The sequence below is a fragment of the Plectropomus leopardus genome, chromosome 7, assembly GCF_008729295.1.
Source record: "Plectropomus leopardus isolate mb chromosome 7, YSFRI_Pleo_2.0, whole genome shotgun sequence".
NCBI lineage: Eukaryota > Metazoa > Chordata > Actinopteri > Perciformes > Serranidae > Plectropomus > Plectropomus leopardus.
In genome coordinates this window covers 10,058,496-10,079,069 of record NC_056469.1, presented here as the reverse complement: position 1 = coordinate 10,079,069, position 20,574 = coordinate 10,058,496, and the positions used below count along the sequence as shown (strand labels likewise).

General features: G+C 41.0%; 1 protein-coding gene across 1 annotated transcript in view; it reads left to right on the top strand.

The window, feature by feature from the left end:
• The window catches only part of znf407 (zinc finger protein 407), a 164,796-nt gene that overhangs the window by 101,680 nt on the left and 42,542 nt on the right, over positions 1 to 20,574 (top strand). Inside the window, 4 exon segments of the mRNA XM_042490229.1 lie at positions 4,201 to 4,284; positions 7,321 to 7,441; positions 13,206 to 13,317; positions 13,319 to 13,385. Coding sequence (XP_042346163.1) covers positions 4,201 to 4,284; positions 7,321 to 7,441; positions 13,206 to 13,317; positions 13,319 to 13,385 — 384 coding nt within the window.

Below are 20,574 nucleotides of genomic sequence, written 5' to 3'. Positions count from 1 at the left end.
GTTTAAGGGCTCTCAATGCAGATACATTAACAGTAAATGTAGATTTTAGGGCATTTTTGTGCCCAGTGCTGGACTAGACTAGGTACACTGGGTCATGTATGCTTTCTAAATGGTTTGTGACTTAAAGCTTGACTTGTATTTGTTTCTGGGTTTGATGTTAAGAGTTTAGAGTAAGAATTGAACTAAAATGAATGAGTGAAGTCAATAAAATGTTGTGTTGTGGGGTCCGTACTTTGGCCATCCACATCCTCTAGTGTTGACAGCAGCGCGTCACTCCTCTACTACTCCACCTCGCTGTCCCCACCCAGGTCCTCAGAGGGCTCACCACCACAGAGCAGCAGATGAAAAGCACACATGTAATTTATCGCCAACGTTTCCTCCTCAAGAATAATTGTGGCGACCGCGGCTGGTAGCAGGGATCGATGGCTATGGATTTTTCTGTGGTGGGGTCTTGTAGCGTTGGGCGTAATGAGAGATGGGAGGGAGGAGAAGAAGGGGAGAAGAGGAGGAGGGACTGGTGCTGTTTTTCTGATAGGAAGAAAAGGTCTGACCAGATCCTTAGTTACTATTCTAGAGTTTAGAGACACAGGAGTAAAGAAGACTTTTTGTTTGTTTTTGTGTTAAAGGCTGTGAAATCGGTTTTCTCTCTGTGAGCAGTGGTCCTACATGAACACAAAACTATGTACCTTAACTTGGACAGTTTTGGATACGTTACATTACATTTATTGTACTTTTTGCTTTGTCTTTGTCTCTTCTCACAGGGATGTAAGAGACAAACTCAGACGCACAGCTCTGTCAAGCACTTACATGCACCAAGAATCAGAATTTGGCTGTATTTAAAATGTACCAGTTGTGGGCTTTTGACCATTAAACTCATAATAAATAATACAGAAGGATATGTTTTTCTAACTTGACTTTTGCTCATTTTAGTGATAAATACTGAATGATATCAAGAAATTCTTAAAGGGACAGTCCACCTCAGAATGTTTCTTTACTTGTAATGCTGTTTATCAGTCTAGATTGTTTTGGTTTGAGTCCTCCGGTGTTGGAGATATCGATCCTACAGATGACTGCTTCCGCTCCAGTATAATGGAACTACCTTTGTAGATGGCGCTCAGGTTCATAGTTCTCAAAGTGCCAAAAAATACACTATCAAAATTCAACAGCAATGCTTTTCAGAAAGCATTACCCTGTTACTGAAGATAATCCACTGACCTTGTTCTGAGCAGGTTCATATAGGAACTTTTTTCTCTCCACAAAACCACACCCACCAACTGAATCACCGCTCAGAAGGAAGAGTGCATCTATTCGTGGATGAGAGGCTCATGCTTGTGAGAGCGCAAGATGTGAACATAAATAGCGTCCTCCTTGGCTGACATGTATCTAGCTCAGGTGAACAAGCACTCAGGAGCTCGCAGTAAAACAATCTAGATTGATAAATAACACTTAAAATATGGATTTCCATTTTAGTTTCTTTCAATTATCAGTAATGTTTGCACATTGTTGGATTGCTTGTCTGAGATCACCAGTCAATCACTGGCATGTCCTCTTACTTCCTTTTCTGCTGATGAATTAAATACAACATTTTTTTTTCATTTAATCTAAACATACACTCTCTGTTGCACATTTTCACACCAGGGATATTATTTATATTATATATATATATTATTTCCTGGAACACTTGAAATCAGGTATTTAGAGCAGCAAATGTAAATGGTGAGAGAAGCAGAACGGACATTTATTTATATGAAAACATTGTTCCTTTAAAGGCCATTCGCACCCGGATTGAAAATTGAACCTGTATGAAATGGCTAACGAATGCACCTTTTTAAGGCTGTTTTTCTCCCCTCTAAGTGGCACTGCATTAAAACTCTTCTCACAGTCGAGTGGCTTTAAATGGGTGTAATAGAGGAAACTTGAGGCTGCTTTGTCTCTGTGGACTTGGTGAAAGCTGCTATCTGTGCAAAAGAGGAGCGGAGCACCACTGAGGCCCAGCTGGAAGAGTCACCCAAATGTGTTAGCAGTGTGTGGTGAGAGCTGGAGTTCAACATCAGCATTTAGATGAATATTTAAGCGATGGGGTTCTCTGACGCACAAAGATGTACACGTTTGTCTATATGTTGCGGTACCTGCAGTGTTTCCAATGTATGTGCTGGCGTGTAGAAACGTATAACTCGTGCACCACATGCAGTTTGATGTGTGTCTCTATGTGGGAATATCTGCATCTCTGTATGTGTGTGTGCATGAATTTGCATGCACATCCGCGTCCATTCTATGAATGCGTTTATACACGTACGTGCATGTGTTTCCCTGAGTGAGTCTCATAACAAACATTGCTGTGTGTGCAAAAGTGTGTAACTGTCTGCGTGCAGCGGCAGAGAAAAAGAGAGGTAGAAAGAGAAAGAGAGAGACAGACCATCATGCTGTTAATGACAGAGCCAGATGCAGGGAAGAGAGGAGGAGTGTAAAAAAGCTCTCCACGCTCCCCATCTGGAAGGCATCGCCCCCAAATGAAGTTGTACAAAACCATCCCATTGATAATAAAGCTAATTTTTATGGCTCTGACAAGTATGTAATTATGTTCAGCGGTGCTTTTCAGATTTTATCACAGTCAATAAACCACACTGGCAATTTCCCGTCCCCCATTTGACATATTTACACGGATCCATCTGATTGGAGGAATTAGTTAGCTGTGAGAGCTCTGATGGATATACACTAGTGATCTGTGACTTCTGCTCGGCTCATCTGTTAGCCAACTAGACCCGCTGCTCATCTGTTCAGTCTGTCTTTTCTTTTCTCGCTTTCTGCTTCCTTCACACATTTCTCCCAATCCATTAATATAATATTTTCTTCTTCTTTGTCTTTGTTGAGCTCTCACTTCCTTGTTCAGTGGCACCTCAGCATTAGCTGTGCGTGAAGGCACTCATTTCTTCCAGTCGTTCCCGCTCAAAGGATTCAAGGATTTCATAAATCAACTTCAATAACCTTCACTTATTACCACCCCTCGATATTTTAGCTTGTAATTTTACTCTTTAATTGTATTTGTTTTTTGTTTAATGCTGATGCAACTTTGAAATTAAAAAGCATTGGTGACAGATTAATCACACTGGGCCATATTTAGTTGAGGCAGACGGAGGGAAAACAACTGAAATAAGACAAATGTAAAGAATTGCAATGCTTCACATGTGAAATGAAATCAGCAGTAGCTGCAGTTTATTTTATTATTGATGACATCACTTGCATTTCAGTGTGTCATAATAAGTTTGAATCACATAGATTAATACATAGCACACTTGATGCATGTTCAAAGTAAAAACAATTTGTCTTTTAATTTAATTTGGTTTATTAAGATCAATTTAAATGAACAGCCCTCAATATTAACCCTCTGGGGCTGATGCTGAAATGCCAAAAACCGCAGTTCATCAAATGGTCACTCAAGGCTAGATCCAGAAGCAAGTCAATCTCCATACACTTCCATGTCAAAGTGTCCAACGTTAAAGCAGAAATAAACATGTTCACCCTCGGGAACAAAAAACAGTTTTGGTCTCTATAGCTTATTTTACCGTTCATTACAACTGTACAGCAGGTGAAATTTGATATTACTCTTCTATTTACATTTTATCAAGGCTTAAAGTTATGCATAATTAATGGTGTGGCCACTTTGAGGGACAGGCTGTCTGTGGATATTTTTTTTCGGCCACATTAACCCCTTGCTACTCCACAACGCCAGCCTGGCTCCAAAACAACCAAGCTGGTGACTGCCAAAATGTTTAAGGCCTCAACATGGGAGTCCACAAACTAATGGGTGACATCACAGTGGCTAGGTCCATTATTTATACAGTCTATGGTCAAACTGTGATTAATGTTTACAGTTGAAATTCTGGGTAATTTACACTTGTGGTTCTTCCTAAAGCCTTTATAATTTTTACCTTTTACCTTTACCTTTTTCCTTTAAAAATATAACTAAAGTTCTAGAAAACTGGAATATTACTTTTTTTATTTGAATTTGTGTATGAATAATTATTTAATAAATATATTATCAGTGAGATAAAACGCAGCCTTACCCTCTCAGGTCCTTAAAACTTCACCCTAAATCAATCCCCCCCCCCCATTTTTTCTTCTGTAATTTTCTTCTCTCTTTCCTAGAAGGCCCCAATGTTTTAACCTTCCTTTTCTTTCTCTCCCATTGTGTCTTAATAGGAGAGAAGTCTTATCTGTGTGACCTGTGCGGTTTTGCTGGAGGCACGAGACACGCCCTCACCAAACACAGACGGCAACACACAGGTAAGCAACGCCACACGCATCCCAAACTCATGTCCAAATCTAACCTAAGCACACACACTAACTGTTGATGTGCAGACCTTCATAATCTAGGATGGTGATTGACACTTCAAGATCTGAACTACCTCAATATATTTTTTTCCACATAGTTTTAGCAACTGTTTGCTTACACGTGCGCGCGCGCACACACACACACACACACACACACACACACACACACAGACACACACACACACACACACACACACACACACACACAGAGCCACATCAGTGTGACATGCTGCTGTCAGTGATAGGCATGTGTACCAGTATGGCTGACTGAATCTGAGATTTTTAATTTCAGTTATCATTTCACCATGTCATTCTGTCGCTTAGGGAAATTGCATTTTTCAGATAGGCTGTCAATAACGAGTGCTTTTTTGGAAATTGGGATAGTGAAACAAATACTGTTCTTAACCGTTGTCTGGCAGGCGCCCAAGGATCAAGAATCCTGTTATAAATATTCATTTAGGTTTTCATAATTCATTTTGTTTGCTCCTCACTTTCTCTGCCGTTTCCCCCCGAAACCTCCAATTTCTGTCCTCTCCCGTGTTGACATGTGTCAATTCCACTGATTTAGCTGCATATTCATATCTGTTGTCATGCAGCTGCACATGAAGGGACCACCCTGTCTGACAGTGTTTGCTTGTCAGAGTTTGACAGACAAAGATTTTTAAAGGCCACTGCTAATGTCAATATTTTTGTGGTTCAAATTTTTCTTAAGACAACATTGTGTCATTATTTAGTATCTTCAAATATTTCCACTTTCAAGCCCAAAATTTTCAAGGAGTCAGTGGCTAATGCTATTCTTGTCTGTACTGAAATGTCTCTACAGCAGTCAATCAAATGTCATGTTAATAAACTTGTTAAATGTTCTTTAGGTAAGCAGCTCCTTAAAACAGGGAGAGGTTTAATTGCAGGTTTTAAATCTCATCTCTGAAGCTGTTGAGTCAAATACTCCCTCACTACTCTGGTCTGCCATTTGGACTAAGAAAAAATTAAAAATACAACACTCCCAGAGAGCATAAAACTCTCAGCTATGGACAATGTTCCAACTTGCTCTTACACCCACAGACATCAGTCCTGCAGCTTTGATTTTCAGTTAAATTGATACCCTTACCCTGCAATTATGCCCTTACAATTTAGAATTAAGTCTCTATCTCTGTAAGATTATTGGCAATTTTTCAAATATGTTAATCATCTTTCTAATGATAGAAATTTCCCATCTGGATTTCCATCAAAATCTTACGCATCATATTTTATGGTGACGCATTCACAAGTTTAAATATCCTGCTGACAGACAGACAGCCTGAGGTGAGAACACAATATTTAACAACACTTTGACACTTAACTGATCTTTACTTGATTTTAACTGGTTTTAAACCTTTAAGCTGACAAACTGTCACTTCTTACATACCAGCTGACATATCAACTATTTACAGTGAACACCCCTACACTGAAATGATGAGCTTCTCCTCCGTTAGTTAAGATAAGCTGCTATTTGCAGAAGAAAGGAAAGAAATATGCCGGCTGTGATTGGTTGTTCCTCCTCACGTGACTTGTGGTGCTTGTTGATGTGTTTCAAATGCTAAATGTTGTTCATCTCATGGCACAGCCGTTGTGCCCTGAAACATAGGGGCTTGAAAACCTTTGCACAAAGCACAGCGCAACAACATTGCTCCCGCTTTTGAGCGCGCCTTCTGTACAGCTACATTGACACCAATGGATTTGAGGTCACAGAAAAAAAACACAGTATGTGAGCATCCCCTTACTCATCAACTGTTTAACTACTTTCAATGTTCACATACAAACCAACAAATAACTGCCTACAGAGCTTAAACGAAGTGGAAACTTCAAACGCTTTAGCAGTAACATGTTAAAAGTTATTTTAATTCTTCAATAGACACAAACCCCCCCAGTTCTTCATCTTTAACCGACTTTAAAACAGCAAGTCCCAAACAGCATTTCACATGCAAAATAAAAAGGGTTTGTTTTTTTTGTTTTTGTTTTTTTTTTTACATTTTACCTTGTGTGCAGTCTTTGTACCTGCATTGTTCAGAGTAAACAAGAACAAGGAAAACATTTTTTCCCCCCAGAAAATGTTGTTATATCATAGATTCAGAACTAGTAAGTGCTTTGTTGAGTTGTGTTAGTGTTATCGGCATTTTTTTAAGTCTTAGTCCTAAACCTTTGTTTAAATGTCCTTGTTGTTATCATATTTAGTCAATCTGCTTTTTAGTTATTGTTGATATTTTATATTTGTTATCTGATTATATTGTTTTGATTAGTTATTTTAAACCACACAATTCAGACTTAGACCCCAATACTGTCTTTAAAACTGAGAGCTGTACAGAAGCAGGCCCTGTTTTTGTCATTGTGAACTTTTATATAAGTGAGTGAGTTACTCTCGGTCCAAACTGTGATCATTGTGTGCTGCTGGTGTAGTCTTGATGGTGAAATAAGACCAGACGCCAAAACTGTTGCTGTCTGAACAGTCCAGCTGGTTAACATAAGTGCCAAAAGGAAGCAGGCAGCACTTAGTGGCACTTTGCAACAAAAATAAAGAGAATATGTAAAGTTTTTACTTTTCAAACTACAATTTAGTCTTTTTTGCATTAACAATATTGCATGCTGATGTAGTGACAGTTGGTGTTAAATGATGCTGGTGCAATCTTATCATCATCTTGTCTTAGTCATGGAAAAAAAAAGGCCGTTGACAAACATAGTCATAGTGTCTTTTAAAGGAATTAACACTGCTGTTTTGTCAGCAAAATATTTTTTTGCAAACTTTGTTTTTTCATAAACTGGTGTCCAAATTAATCAAGTACAACATTATGAACAGTTTTAAATATATGACTCAAGCAAAATGATGTCACATATCAGCCGAACTAAATGAGTTGTAGCCTTCTATATGGGTTTGTACATATGTGTGACATCAATTGCATCTTGGTCTCATCAGCATTGTTTGTTCCTTGTCTTTTCAACCCCTCAACCTCACAGGAGAAAGACCCTTCAAATGTAAGCTCTGCAACTTCGCCTCCACCACACAGTCCCACCTATCGCGGCACAAACGGGTCCACACTGGGGAGAAACCATACCGCTGCCCCTGGTGCGACTACAGGTACCGGCTCATTGACCCGCCCATGGTTGGTGGCGCTGATGGCTGCCACCATGGCACTGATGATCAGGGTTGATAGGTGGGAGGTAGGAGGGTCTGCACGGGGTATATAAGTGAGTGAGTGTGATGGTGAGATAGCAGGTGGCATTGTAGGGTAGTTTGGAGAGGTGGGGGGGGTGGCGTAAATGCTCAAGGCTGTGTGCGAGGGCGTGTGTGTGTGTGTGTGTGTGTGTGTGTGTGTGTGTGTGTGTGTGTGTGTCTGTGTGTGTGTGTGTGTGTGTGTGCGTGTGTGTGTGTGTGCAGGGTGGGTGGGAGAGGTGAGGACCAGACAGGTCTAATCTCCACAGCATGGCTCCATCTCATCACTCTGCCATCATCAACAGGCCCAGCCAGATCTCCCCCAACACACATACACACGCGCACACTCTCGCTCTCTCACACACACACAATGTCACTGTCACTGGCAGGTCCCTGTCATTAAAACACCATCATACCACATCAGTAATTACACAGGAAATTGTCGGTGAAATTGAAAAAGTTTTGGCTGGCGTTGCACATCTCCATCTCTCTCTATCTATCTCTCTCTCTCTCCCTCTGTCTCCCCTTGACTCTCTCTTTCTCTCTCTCTCTCTGTCTCTCTCTCTTTCTCTCATCCTGTGCTTCCTCGTCAGGTTGTGGCAGAAGAGTGTGAAAGGGAATGATCTCAAACCCATCATTGGTTTTAGATGTACTCTTCATTCGTTTTTTCCCCTCTGTGACAAAGTCATTTCAGCAGCTTGCTACACCTGCTCCGCTGCAGTGAAGCGCTCCACTCATTTCATAAGTCTTTTGTATGCAGTCCAACTTAGAAAAAAAAAAAATGAAATGCTGAGGTGTAATAATTGCAGTCAGGCTATTATTTTGCAATTATCAAAGGATTATCTCACCTTGTACCTGGAGTCATCATGAAGTATCTCAATTAGGGATCGACCAGTGGGGGAGATTTTAACTGATGTTTTGATTTAAGATGCACAAAAGATGCTTTTTGTTCCTAAATAATTACTTGTCTTTTAATTGTTTTGGAAGACTGCATCTTGTCTTATTATATTTGCTCCTTTTAGTTCAGTTACCAGGTTTGTTGACCAATATGTGGTTGATATTTTTATTAGCCAAGTTAGGGGCATGGCTCCAGACCACTTTGGTCATGACTGAAATATCTTAACAACCACTGGATGCATCCCTCCAATGCTGGCATTTCATTGCCTTTTGGGTGGTAATTGTATACAGGCATTCAGTGTACCCAGAGGATAAATTTTAATGACTTTGGTGATCCTCTGACCTTTCATCTTGCAAAACCAGCAAAATCAAGTTTTCACTTATTCAGTAGAATATCTTAACTTATGGCTCATCACTAAACTCTCTGCAGATATTTGTGGTTTCCAGAGGATGAGCACTGCTGACTTTGGTCATCCCCTGACTGTCCATCTAGCACTATCATAAGGTCAAACAGTGTATGCCCAAATACGTGCAAAACAAATGCAACTTCTATCGGCCCTACACTCTGTATGGTGAACACTGTGAACAACATACCTGCTACACATCATTGTCATCATTAGCATGTTAACATGCTGAGATTAAAAGCACCACTATGCCCAAGTACGTTCTAACAGAGCCACTAGCATGGCTCTAGGCTCTTAGTGTCGTTAGACTGTCAGTGCTGATAGTTTATTTTAAATTTGAATACTGCAAGAATTTGTTGTTTTGCTCAGAATTCCATTTTTGCTATGACAGAAATGTTGTACCTCATAGGACACCAAACTCAGAACTAGGAAAATGTATGACTGTACGATGAAGACGGCATCTTGCAAGCATTTGTTGATTTCTGTTCAAATGTATCATTAAACATATTGGGTCAAAAGCTGTAAGTCAAAAAAGGTTACCATGTAAATTGGTTGAGTTTTTTTTTCTTGAGATCCCATGTCAAATCACTACAGTATCCTAACCCCAGTATCAGAGATATTGTACAAAGAACGAGCCAAATGTTCCTGGCCCCATTGTTCCTGCACTAATACTTAATGATCATTACAGATAGTGGCAAATGAAACAGTAAATTAGAAGCCCAATTAACATTTTGGTGGGCCCCTGGGGTTCTTAGAGGTCCAGAGGGCAGAGAGGGGAGGGGGGCAAGGTGGGAGGAGGAGGAGGGGATTGGGGAAACGCCCTGCTGGCTTGCTAATGCGAGGATGAGGAATTGAATGCGGGGGCCTCAGACAGCCGCGAGGGCCCTCGCCTCCGCTCTGCTTTTACACTCTGAATACATGTTTAAAGCCCTGGTGGCCCAACCACGATAAGGAGCGACTAGATGAGTTAGCACGTTTGACCTTTCCATATACGATGATGAAACAGATATGGTGCAGTTGTACAGAGATATTTAGGTCTGAGGCAGAGCCGCAGTGTGATTGACAGTTTTTTGCTCACAGAAATATTTATATCTGTTTTACAGGTATACATCTGATTTTGCATTATTAAAATATCCATATTAAATGTTTTGGGTGACATCTATGGTTCCCACTTGATACAATGTGATCTCCATCAAGGCTGCTCCTCAAATGCATGTAAATGAGCAGGGAGTGAATGATCTATCAAATGCCACTCATCTCCTATTCAGACAGAGATAGATAATAGAGGGGGATAATTATAGTTGGGGAGTAGTGGTAAAAATATTCTAATGATATTGCACTGGGAGTCCTTGGCTGTCAATTAACGGTGTCTATTTGACTATTCTCCAGCTATTTATGCAAGCCGCAAAACTTCTTTACTTCAGTGTTTAAGGGATCATTTCTATTGTTCACAATGAGGATTTTTTTTTCTCATTAAAGTCACAGTGGCATCTTAAGCGGTCTAATTGATATGTAGCCTCTGACTCCTGCCACGTTACCATCCTTCTGGGGCTATTATTGTTTATTGAATGCTGCAGCATTCATGTTTCAATCTACCTGTTAAAATACTCTTTCAATTTGAGGCAATGGCGGCTTTGAGGATGACACGCTTACTGTCAGTGCCAGGGAGGTTTGCGACCTTGTAAAGTGAAGGGAGAGATGAGGGAGGAGGGGGGGAGACATTAATGATGATAACTGGGCCTCTTTGGCAGAATAAGATCCAAATAGCACCAATGATCCAAATACACCCCACCCTCCCCTCCTAACTCTTAACACACACAAAGAAAACACATTTAAATCTCCTTAACGAAGCGCCTCTCAATTACACCTCTCCCATTACCATACACTCGTTGGGAGGAGGAATATGGAAATGGCTAAAATAAAGGGGCGAGAGAGGGAGAGACAGAAAAAGGCAGAGAAGGGGTGATGTATCCGTTGAGCATCAGTATGGCTGATTCCCATGGTGAGTGCATGGATGGGGGAGGAAGTTGAAACAGTGTTGGGACTAATTAATACAGTGTATAGTAGGAGGGCTGGTGTGGGCTTTCACTAACTGTGACACCTGCTGACTCCTAAATGCACGTTGTGTTGTTTTAATATGACAATTACGCCATTACCATATCTGAGAGATAGCATGGCCCCCCTAGGAATCCACCCGCGCTCTCTTTAGAACCTTTTAGCTCCGCTTCAAATTTTATCTATTTATGCTCCCACTTTTCGAATAAGAAATCAGTTCACTTTTAGTAAAAAAAAAGCATTTTTTTAGCTGCATGATTTGCGGTAATTTGTGACAGTTTAAGTTCTTATGGCTGTCTTTTTTTCATTAAGCAGAAGAGCAGTCAACAGATGTGGCCGTGATTTGTGTGTTAACCTGTTAAAGTTTTACTTGTGATGGCTGATAAAGTCATGACACTAGTTGGTGCCGATCTGCTGGAGAAATGACTGAGAATATGTGTAAATATTAAAGGTTATGTAGATATATATGCACTTCACATCATTCAATATAAATCTGATTCCATTCCAATTTTTAAAATTATTAAAGCTCTTTTATATTCTTTCTTTACACTTGACATTTATGTAACCCTACAATACCCCTTGAATATATACTTTTCATGTCACGCCTTAGTTAAGGTTTCTCATTGGTGGCTCCTTTTTTTAAAATCTAGTTTTTAAGCCTAGTGTTTTTATACTGCTTGTTACTTATGAATCAAAGTACAAGTAGTATAGTAGTATTAATTAAGTATTAATTTTGAATAAGCCAGAAATCCAAATGTATCACTTCCTGTGAGCCAGGAACCACCTCTCTGTGACAACCCAAATGTAAAAGCTGTCATAAAGTAGATGTTTTTTAAATTATATGTTGTTATATGTTTATATTCATCAGGTAAAACAGACATTTCATCATAGCTGTGGATTACTGCTTTTTTTAAAAAAAGGAGTTTTCTTTGTTGATAGTGTGGCCCCCCAGCTGACTGTAGTGTTCAGTTTTCTGAAGAGCCATCATTGCTCACCAGCTTATGTATTTCATACAGTATGAACAGAACCTAGTGAGGGCCCGCTCTTTTTTTTTTTTTTTTTGTTGTTTTTTTTTTGAGGCCCCAGTAGAGCCAGGCTGGACTGTGGCCCCATGATGGAGAGAGGTGTCTCTGCAAAAGTGAAAACAAATTCTCTCCTTGGCTGGCGTGAGCTATGGCACTGTGAGGCTTTATTGTCCCGGCCAAGGTGATAAGGGAGAGTAATTGCGTATTATACTGTCCGAGAATGTCAGGTCCAAACTGAGCACGAGTGCCCCATCCATCAACACATGATGGTGTGTGTTTTTGTGTGTGTATGAAACTGTGTTCTACACTGCACATGCTTGCTTGCATGATGCATTATGTGTGCACGTGTGTGTGTTTGTGTGTGTGTAGGACCGTGTTTATGGATTCGTGTCTGTAAATTTGCACCTGCGTAGTCATATCAGAGATTTTTAATTTATATTTTGGTGCAAACCGAAGTGTATTCATGTCTATGTTTTGTATGTACGTGCATGTTTGTTTTCAGTAACACGTGTGTGTGTTTTGTGTGTTCATGGGCAGGTTTAGATAGAGCCTGAGAGCAGGTCAGGCAGCATCATTAATCAGCAGAGGGTTGTGTGTGACTCTCTGAGCTGACATCATTACATCCTACACCCTGCAGTAGCTCACTGCTTGGCCTGCCCTATCTGACCAGCCTGAAGACCCGCAAACACACCATATACACACACTTTCTATACCTTTCACACAATTGCAAAAGATACATAATGCATAACAGATGTCTTCAGACATATCTCTAATGCACTCCGTAGGCCTCAAGATCCACGTGCAATCTCATAGCATGCATCATCACCCACTGCTCCCAGCACCACCATTACACACTTAATCTGAAGGAAAGAGAGTAAGAGATATGCAAGACAGAATATCAAAGAATTTTTGGGATGTAAATATTGTTTGTGTAACAAGTTGGGTTTGGTTGTTTGTGAAAGCGATCTTTAGTCATTTGCTGGTTGTGGGCTTGTTTCACACAGGCGTATTTAGGCAATGAGTGCTTTGAGAGTCTGTCCAAACACGGCTGCTCCCTCAGCTCCAAAGCCCAGTTTGAGTTTTTTCTAGTGTGTGTGTGTGTGTGTGTGTGTGTGTGTGTGTGTGTGTGTGTGTGTGTGTGTGTGTCATTGCAACAAAATAAAATGTTAGCACAGCAAACCTTTCTTGGGAAAGTTGCCAAGCATTTATCTCATGTTTTCTCCCTCATGACTCTCATCTTTTAATCTTTTTTTTTTTCTATCTATTCCAAATGGAATGCGGCCTTTTATCTTTGTTTGTCTCCCTTAGATCCAACTGTGCTGAGAACATCCGGAAGCACATTCTCCATACGGGCAAACATGAGGGCGTGAAGATGTACAACTGTCCCAAATGTAACTATGCCACCAACTCTCCCATGGAGTTTCCGCAACCACCTGAAGGAAAATCACCCTGATATTGAGAATCCAGACCTCGCCTACCTACATGCAGGTAACTCATTGCTCACTTTGTATTTGAGGAGGCTACTCTGCCTCATTGCCTATTCTCAACATCACAATACACAATACAATCCCTGTCCCTATAGAAAAGCTGAGTAAGACTTGAACATACAGTATATGCCTACATTTAGAATCAACAGTGATTTGAAGGCAGTCCCAAACACCACTTTGTTTGAAGGTTATTGGACCTTCAGGCTTATTTACGGCAATGTCTTGCCTGAGTGTCACAAATACACATCAGTCCACTACCACCATAGTTTTGTTCTGCTGGCAGCTCTACTGAAGTTAAAGGGATGCTCAACCAGTTTTTCACAGCATGATCAGTTTGCTAGTTATGAGGAGTATGATCAGCTTGTAAAAGCAGTTGTATAACGAGGGGTAGTAACTCAATCTGTTTGGACTTGGTTTGGGAACCAGAGGGTGGCTGGTTCAACTCGGACCAGTCAGTAAAGAGTGTGGATTGATAGCTGGAGAAGTGCCAGTTCACCTCCTGGGCACTGTGGAGGTGCCGTTGAGCAACGCCTATTTGTGTGTGTAAAAAAAATGGCAATGAAGTGAAGAAATTCTTCTTCTACTGTATCTTTGCAGGATATTTCCAGTTTGAGAGAATAAGCCACATGATGTCATCTCCATGTCATCTGAGTTATTTCAATTTGGGTCAACTTTTTAACAGAATACCTTTTAAATTTATGGAGGTGTGGAGTTTGGAAGACCAGTTGGAGAAAGTCCAACTAAAGATGCAACTGAAAGGTATGATGGGAAGTGTAGGATCTGTGTTTCTGGCACTATACTTGGGACTAGGGCTGGGCAATAATTCAATATTTTTATATATATATTTTTTATATATTATATCAATATCGTGATAAGAGACTATCATCTAGTATCACAAGTGTTGTATTTTAAGTGATTTGCCATGGGCACCTTAAGGGTAGCTGGAAACATGTAATGTTCCACATCTAATTTTTTTCTGCTATTCCAAGCATTTGAGCCATACCACTTTCCATTTTCTAACTTCTGCATCTTCTGTATTCCAGTGTGTAATATGCATACAAATACGTACACTTATACAGTATGTACTCACAGACAAATCAACAATTGATTTCATTCCACTGAATTAAACCACCCAGTTGCCCCCACAACCCTGGCCAGGCTCTATCTATCAGCAGAGGTCAGATCTACTAGAATCATTGAGTGTGTTTTAGTCAATGGATCAAGTCTTGCTATTCAATGCTGATGGAGGGCGCCCAGACACAAAGAGGCAGCACTCAAAGATTGCTGGTCTAGCCATCCCTGCCAATCACTCAAGCTATAGAGACAGGTGAAATCTTGTTCCTCTACTATTGGTTCCTTTGTATCCCAGTGTTCTTCCTTTGTCCTTGAAGGCCACCAAATCCAATCGGCAGAGTGCTTGTCCTTCAGAGGAGCAGAGAGGACAGCCTTTATCCTGTTATGCCTTTGACCTTATATAAAAGCAGTAGAGTTGTAGGGGAACACCATGGGAAAGAGGCCAGGCAGGGACGTTACTGGAAAAGGGCTGCAATCTGGTCGTACTGTTGTTTATTTGCTGTTAAAACTTAATGGATCCAGAGTTTTGTCTTTGTGCTGACTCTGAAAAGTTTATTTTAAGGCCCATTCTTGGTGTAATGTCTGTTCTTCCAATTCAATGACCAACTAATATATTTGATCTCCTTTACTTCCATGTCCTAACCTCCCTGCATAACCTTTTTACCTTCAACTACTCTTAAAAACACCTCCCGCCTTCATATTCTCCGTACCCTCTCACCTTTAACCAAAGCACACCTTTACGCTTCTTCTTACACTCTCACCCCAGAATTTCCCCCACCTCTGTTTGTCCTTATGCATGACCTGACCTTTGGTGAAGCTTTTGTTTCTTTGTCCCCCCTTAGTGTGATCTGTAATGCCATATGGGAACAACAATCTCTGTATGTGTCCAGGCCAACGCTGTGGCTTCATGTTCAATTTGGCAACTGTAATTCCACTCAGCTACAGCAAGCAGTGCACATTGTGGGTTTCAATTTTCAGTGTTGTGAGCGAAGGTCAGATCTTGTCTGGAACACACGTCATCTTTCAGTCATCTGGAGGAAACGTATCCTCCTCTTTCAGTCAAGTTAAGCAGCATGTTTTCAAGATGTCATCATGACGTTCTAATTCGTATTCTGGCCACACCATGACACAGATATGAACCCAAAGAATGACAGCTGAAGAAATCCTCCAAAAATGCAGCTGATGTTGTTTCTGACACTAGATGCCACTTTGCTTTTATTTATTCATTACTGTCCTCCAAATTTTGCTTGTATTGACGTGTTAGTAAACTATATTGTGGGACTGTGGAAAATCAACAACTCTTCACCTGATTAAGACCCAAGCAATCAAACTATAGGTGGTTTGAAAAGGCATTGAAAGTACACTTGTGATCTCGCTCTCTTTCAAAAGAGGGGAAAGGGAGGTGGGGGTGGTAGCGGAAAGAGCAGTGTTTCATCTAAGTAGACAGAACGAGACCAAAAGAAAGAGACAGGGGAAAAAAAGATTAAGAAGGTAGATGTTGAATTAACCTGCTTGTGATTGCTCTCTGTCAGAGTGGCACCAGGGCCAGCAGCGAGAGGCAAATCATCTGTGATGGCCCTTCCCGCTGTTCCCCCTTTGAAAGACACAGATCAAACGCACCCTAGTCACGGGCCCTTGCAGCCCCTCGCGCCGGATTGATTGACACCCGAACGTCTCCACTGCTGCTCTGTCTTTCCATATCACTCTCTCTCGCTCTCCGTCTTCCCTTCTTTATTCAGCGTCGCACTTCAAATTAAAGCCCTTCTCAAGGATGAAAGCAGAGGTCCTTTGCAAACGAAGGAAGAGAGGGAATTAGACCCAGCAAGTGATGGAGGGGAATGATGATTAGAATTAGAGGGGGGAAAAAAGAATGAAAAAAGGAGGTTAGATATGTGAGGGGAAAATGTTGCTGATAGGACACATTTTAATAAAATGGTAATGACAATTGTCTTCCTTGTGCGATCTGCGGAGAGATATGCCAGAAAGAAGTGGCGGCGCTTGTGTGATCTCGGCATAGATAGCACTGCAGCAGAACTTGAGCTACAGGTACCTCTGAGCGCCACGACTTTGCTAAATTACCCCTCTGCTAGAACTTTCTTTCTAGTTAAAATGCTGCAAGTATGCCGTGACTGGAGCAGCTTTGGGAAATGGTATATTTCCTTCTTTCTTTGCTATCTCCCTTCGGCGAGGTCAGCTGTGGTTGCAGGGCAATGGCTTTGTTAAATCAGCCTCCTGTCCTGTTCACTACCAGAAACTATATTACACACACACACACACAGGTGAGATGTCGCCATTAGCTTTGCCAGAGCATCTTCATCCCACTATTTTAAATTGTGAAATATTTCCCTAATTTCCAACCAAGGTTGTAATTGCACGTCTTGGGGGCATAGCGATCAAATGCTTTGTAATTAGCTAACAGCGACTGAGTACTTGGATCTGCTGCTTAGTGCCTAAGCAGATAAAACAAATAAATAAATAAACTTCTTCAAGGCATTGTTGCTGCTTTATGCAGATTCTATTTTCCTTAATAATGCATGATGGATGGCTACTGTAGAGGGCTAGAGGAGACCTGGCCTTGTAAGTGATGATCTTAATACACAGTTACAACCACAGGCAAATTCATTTGTTTGCATATATTTTTTCCTTATTAAACAAATCTGTAAACAAATATGGGTTTGGATGGCTTTTACTTAAGTTATGCATCTGTGTGCCTTGCCGGCTCCCCTCCCTTGCTTTCACCTTCTGTTCATCATGTAATGAAACATTACTCTCCCGAGTTTTACTTGCGTATTGTGTACAGCAGCGTGTTGGATTGTGGGGGACAGGTGTGTATGTCATGCAAATGTGTCCTGGTATCCCAGCGCATATGACACTGTGTCGACGTTGTGAAAGAAGCCTCAGACACCAACGATAAAATCAACATCTGTTTCTAATAACAATGTGTTATATGTGACACGTTTCTGTGTTGGAAAATATGTGTAAAAAAAAACAATGCATCACAGATCTTTGAAAAAAACACCTATAGGACATCAAGTCGTCAGCATTAGTGATGAACCTGCGTCTTTGTGTCACCGTCCTTCTGTTGCATTCACATGATGGGCATTAATGAAAAAGTCATTCTGTTCAGTGCGATGTAAAGTCAGATTAACAGGGTGGCTCACTGTGCTGACGCTGTCACAGCTTACATTTAGTTATTTTGAGTTGTGTCTTGAAAAGTCAACAATGAGGCATTTGTTAGCTTAGCGGGAAGCCAAAAAATGTAAAATACTTTAACCAGCAATGAAAGAGCAAACTGTGAGACATTTGAGCTCAACTGTTGTAGTTTAAGTTAATAGCATCAAACAAAACCTTGTAGAAAACACATCATATTTCTAAATGTTTTTACGATCCAATGTTATGGCCTAAAACATTAAAAATGTGGCTTTTTTTGTCAAAGTATGTCTTGATTTCAGTTTTTTAAAACACTCACTGTTTTTGTGCCTGTGTTTGTTATTCTGTCTCCATCATATCTAATTCTACCGACCACATTAAGCAACCTAGACAAGCCTGCATGTATAAACTTGAAGATTCGCTCAAGCCAGTGTTGGGGTGTTAATTGGAGAATTCCCTCAAGGAGAAACACCTTTCAGCTTCATCTGGTCCTGAATGGCTCATTGTCACCCCCTTTTTTTGTTTACTGAATTAGCTCTGATTCTTGAACTGGTTCCATTCAGGATTCTTGGAATATTGGTGCTATCTAGTGAACCGGCCTACGCCAGCCTTTCTTCTGTTATTACATTATTTGTTTTTATCAAAAAAACAAGCATGGATCAACTATTAATGAGACCACTGCACGCTATTTTTTTTTCTTCTAAGATATCTCGCCTCTCCATTTTTGCCCTCTCCATCCTTTTTTTTTTCCAATCTGTAAAATATGATATGCCCACTGATATTGTCATGGTTCGCACTTCAGGTCAAGGAAAATCTGCTATTTTTATGCCTGTATGCTGCTGTGGCCAGAGGCATTATGTTTGTATGTCCATCCATCTGTCCCATTCTCTTGAATGCATTATCTCAAGAACACCTTGAGGAAATTTCTTGAAATGTCCACTTAGACTCAACTATGAACTGATCAGAATATGGTGGTCAAAGGTCACTGTGACCTGGTCCGATGCATCCTTGTGAAGGTGATGTCTCAAGGATACCCTTGAGAGAATTTCCTCAATTTTGGCACAAACGTCCACTTGGACTCAACGATAAGAAGTTGGTCGTCATAGTTCAGGGTCATTGTGATTGGACAAAATATGTTAATGGCCATAGCTCTAAGGTTTATATGCTAATTAGGAAAAAAATGTCAAAGGTCAGCTGAGGATTGAAGGGAATTCGAACTCTGTATCTTTTTTGTGCCCCTCATCCCCGTCCCTCTTACAAACCTCCTGCCATCCACACACATGTAGTCTTGGTTGAGATATTACAGCTGAGAAGCGGCTGTTCATTGCCAGTGTGTCCCAGGAGACATGCAACAAGGAGTGTGTGTTTGAGGGGTTAGCTAAGCGGTTTAGGGGGAAATGCACACCATCGGCTGCATGCTTCTCAGTAAACCAATACAGGGCCGGTCTGGGCCGAGCAAGCAGCAATCCCTGCATAATGACCTGCTCCAATGAGCGTGAAAACTCCCCCAACTGGCTGCATTTATCACACATCAGCCACAACAAACGGCCTTTTGTTTCATCCTCTTCTTCCATTCCTTTCCCTTTCTCCTGGCACCGATCTCTACTCTTCCGTTTAGTGGCCATTCAAAGCCTTGACTGACAAGTCCCATCCAATCAGTGTGGAGACGCAGACGCAGTCTGTTTTCGAATGTGAAGTGATGTCTACATTGTGTTTTTTGCCACCTTTAGGCCGTCACAGACAGATCTTTTTTCCACACTGTAAATGATGACTGGAAGTGTAGTGTCATTGACAGACTGGGTCAACCTCTGCCTCTGACTGAGCCTCTGGACAAGTTGTGTCACTGTCAGAAAATTTGAGGCAGATTGATGACACTTGATATAAGCTCCCTGGTGTTGCAGTGGCACAGTTATGTTAGGCACTTGCTTATGTTGCACTATTCTAAAAATTTGCAGATGGCTTATGTAGGGCACAGCCTAAGTTGCACTGTGCAATAGCAGGACGAAAGGATAAAATTGTTCAGTTTGCATAGATTTTTAGTCAGTGGTTGTGGTATTTATAACACAGAAAGTTGGACTTTCAGGGCCACAAAAAGGAGAACAACAATAACAATCTTGTAACCACACACATAGATAAAATTTAAAGTTAAAATGTTAAAGTTTTCCTCAGGAATCCAACACCAAACACCAAAACAGTTTTTCTTGGAAAGCTGCGGTACCAGTTTTTGTGAATCGGGGCATCATTTATATATATTTACTACTGTTCAGACATCCTATAGGAATTGTTTATAATGTGTCAGCACACATCAAATGCTTAACTTCTTTCTTTTTAATCAAAAGATGAAAGGAAAGATATATGCTGTATGTTGCTGAGAACATGCACGGGAACACTGGAGTATGCTTTTATGTGAACATACAGTACTTAGACAGAGGCACACACAGATGCACACAAACACCTCCCGTGAGTGACGTGTGGTTGGGATGCTCGAAGGCAGGGCTGCTTTTCCTGTATGGGACAGTGAATATGGGACCAGACAGGCCGCCGGCTCCTATAAAGCCTCATCCATAATTCAATCCTCCTTCTCCCTCAATTCAGACACTGTACATATCCAGCTACAGCTAACAGCTAACCCGCCTGAGACAAGAGACAAAGACAAAACGACAGGGAGAAAGAAAGAAAGAAAGAAAGAAGTTGAGTAAAAAAGCAAAGCGAAAAGACAAGACAAGAAAGAAAAATTGTAAAGGAAAGGAGGATGTGAGACAAGGCCAGACTGCTGATTTTCACTTTCAGCCTCGCTTGCCCCATCTTGACCTTTACTGAGTCAACACAGCTCCTAGTACCAACATGTTTTCCCTGATCTACACCCTCATTGGCTGAAGTGCACTTCTGAGATTTCTAACGCGACCTTTGCCCCTTTTACTGTGCCAAGGACCCTTGTCTTCCTCCTTTGCCTCTCGAGCCACGGC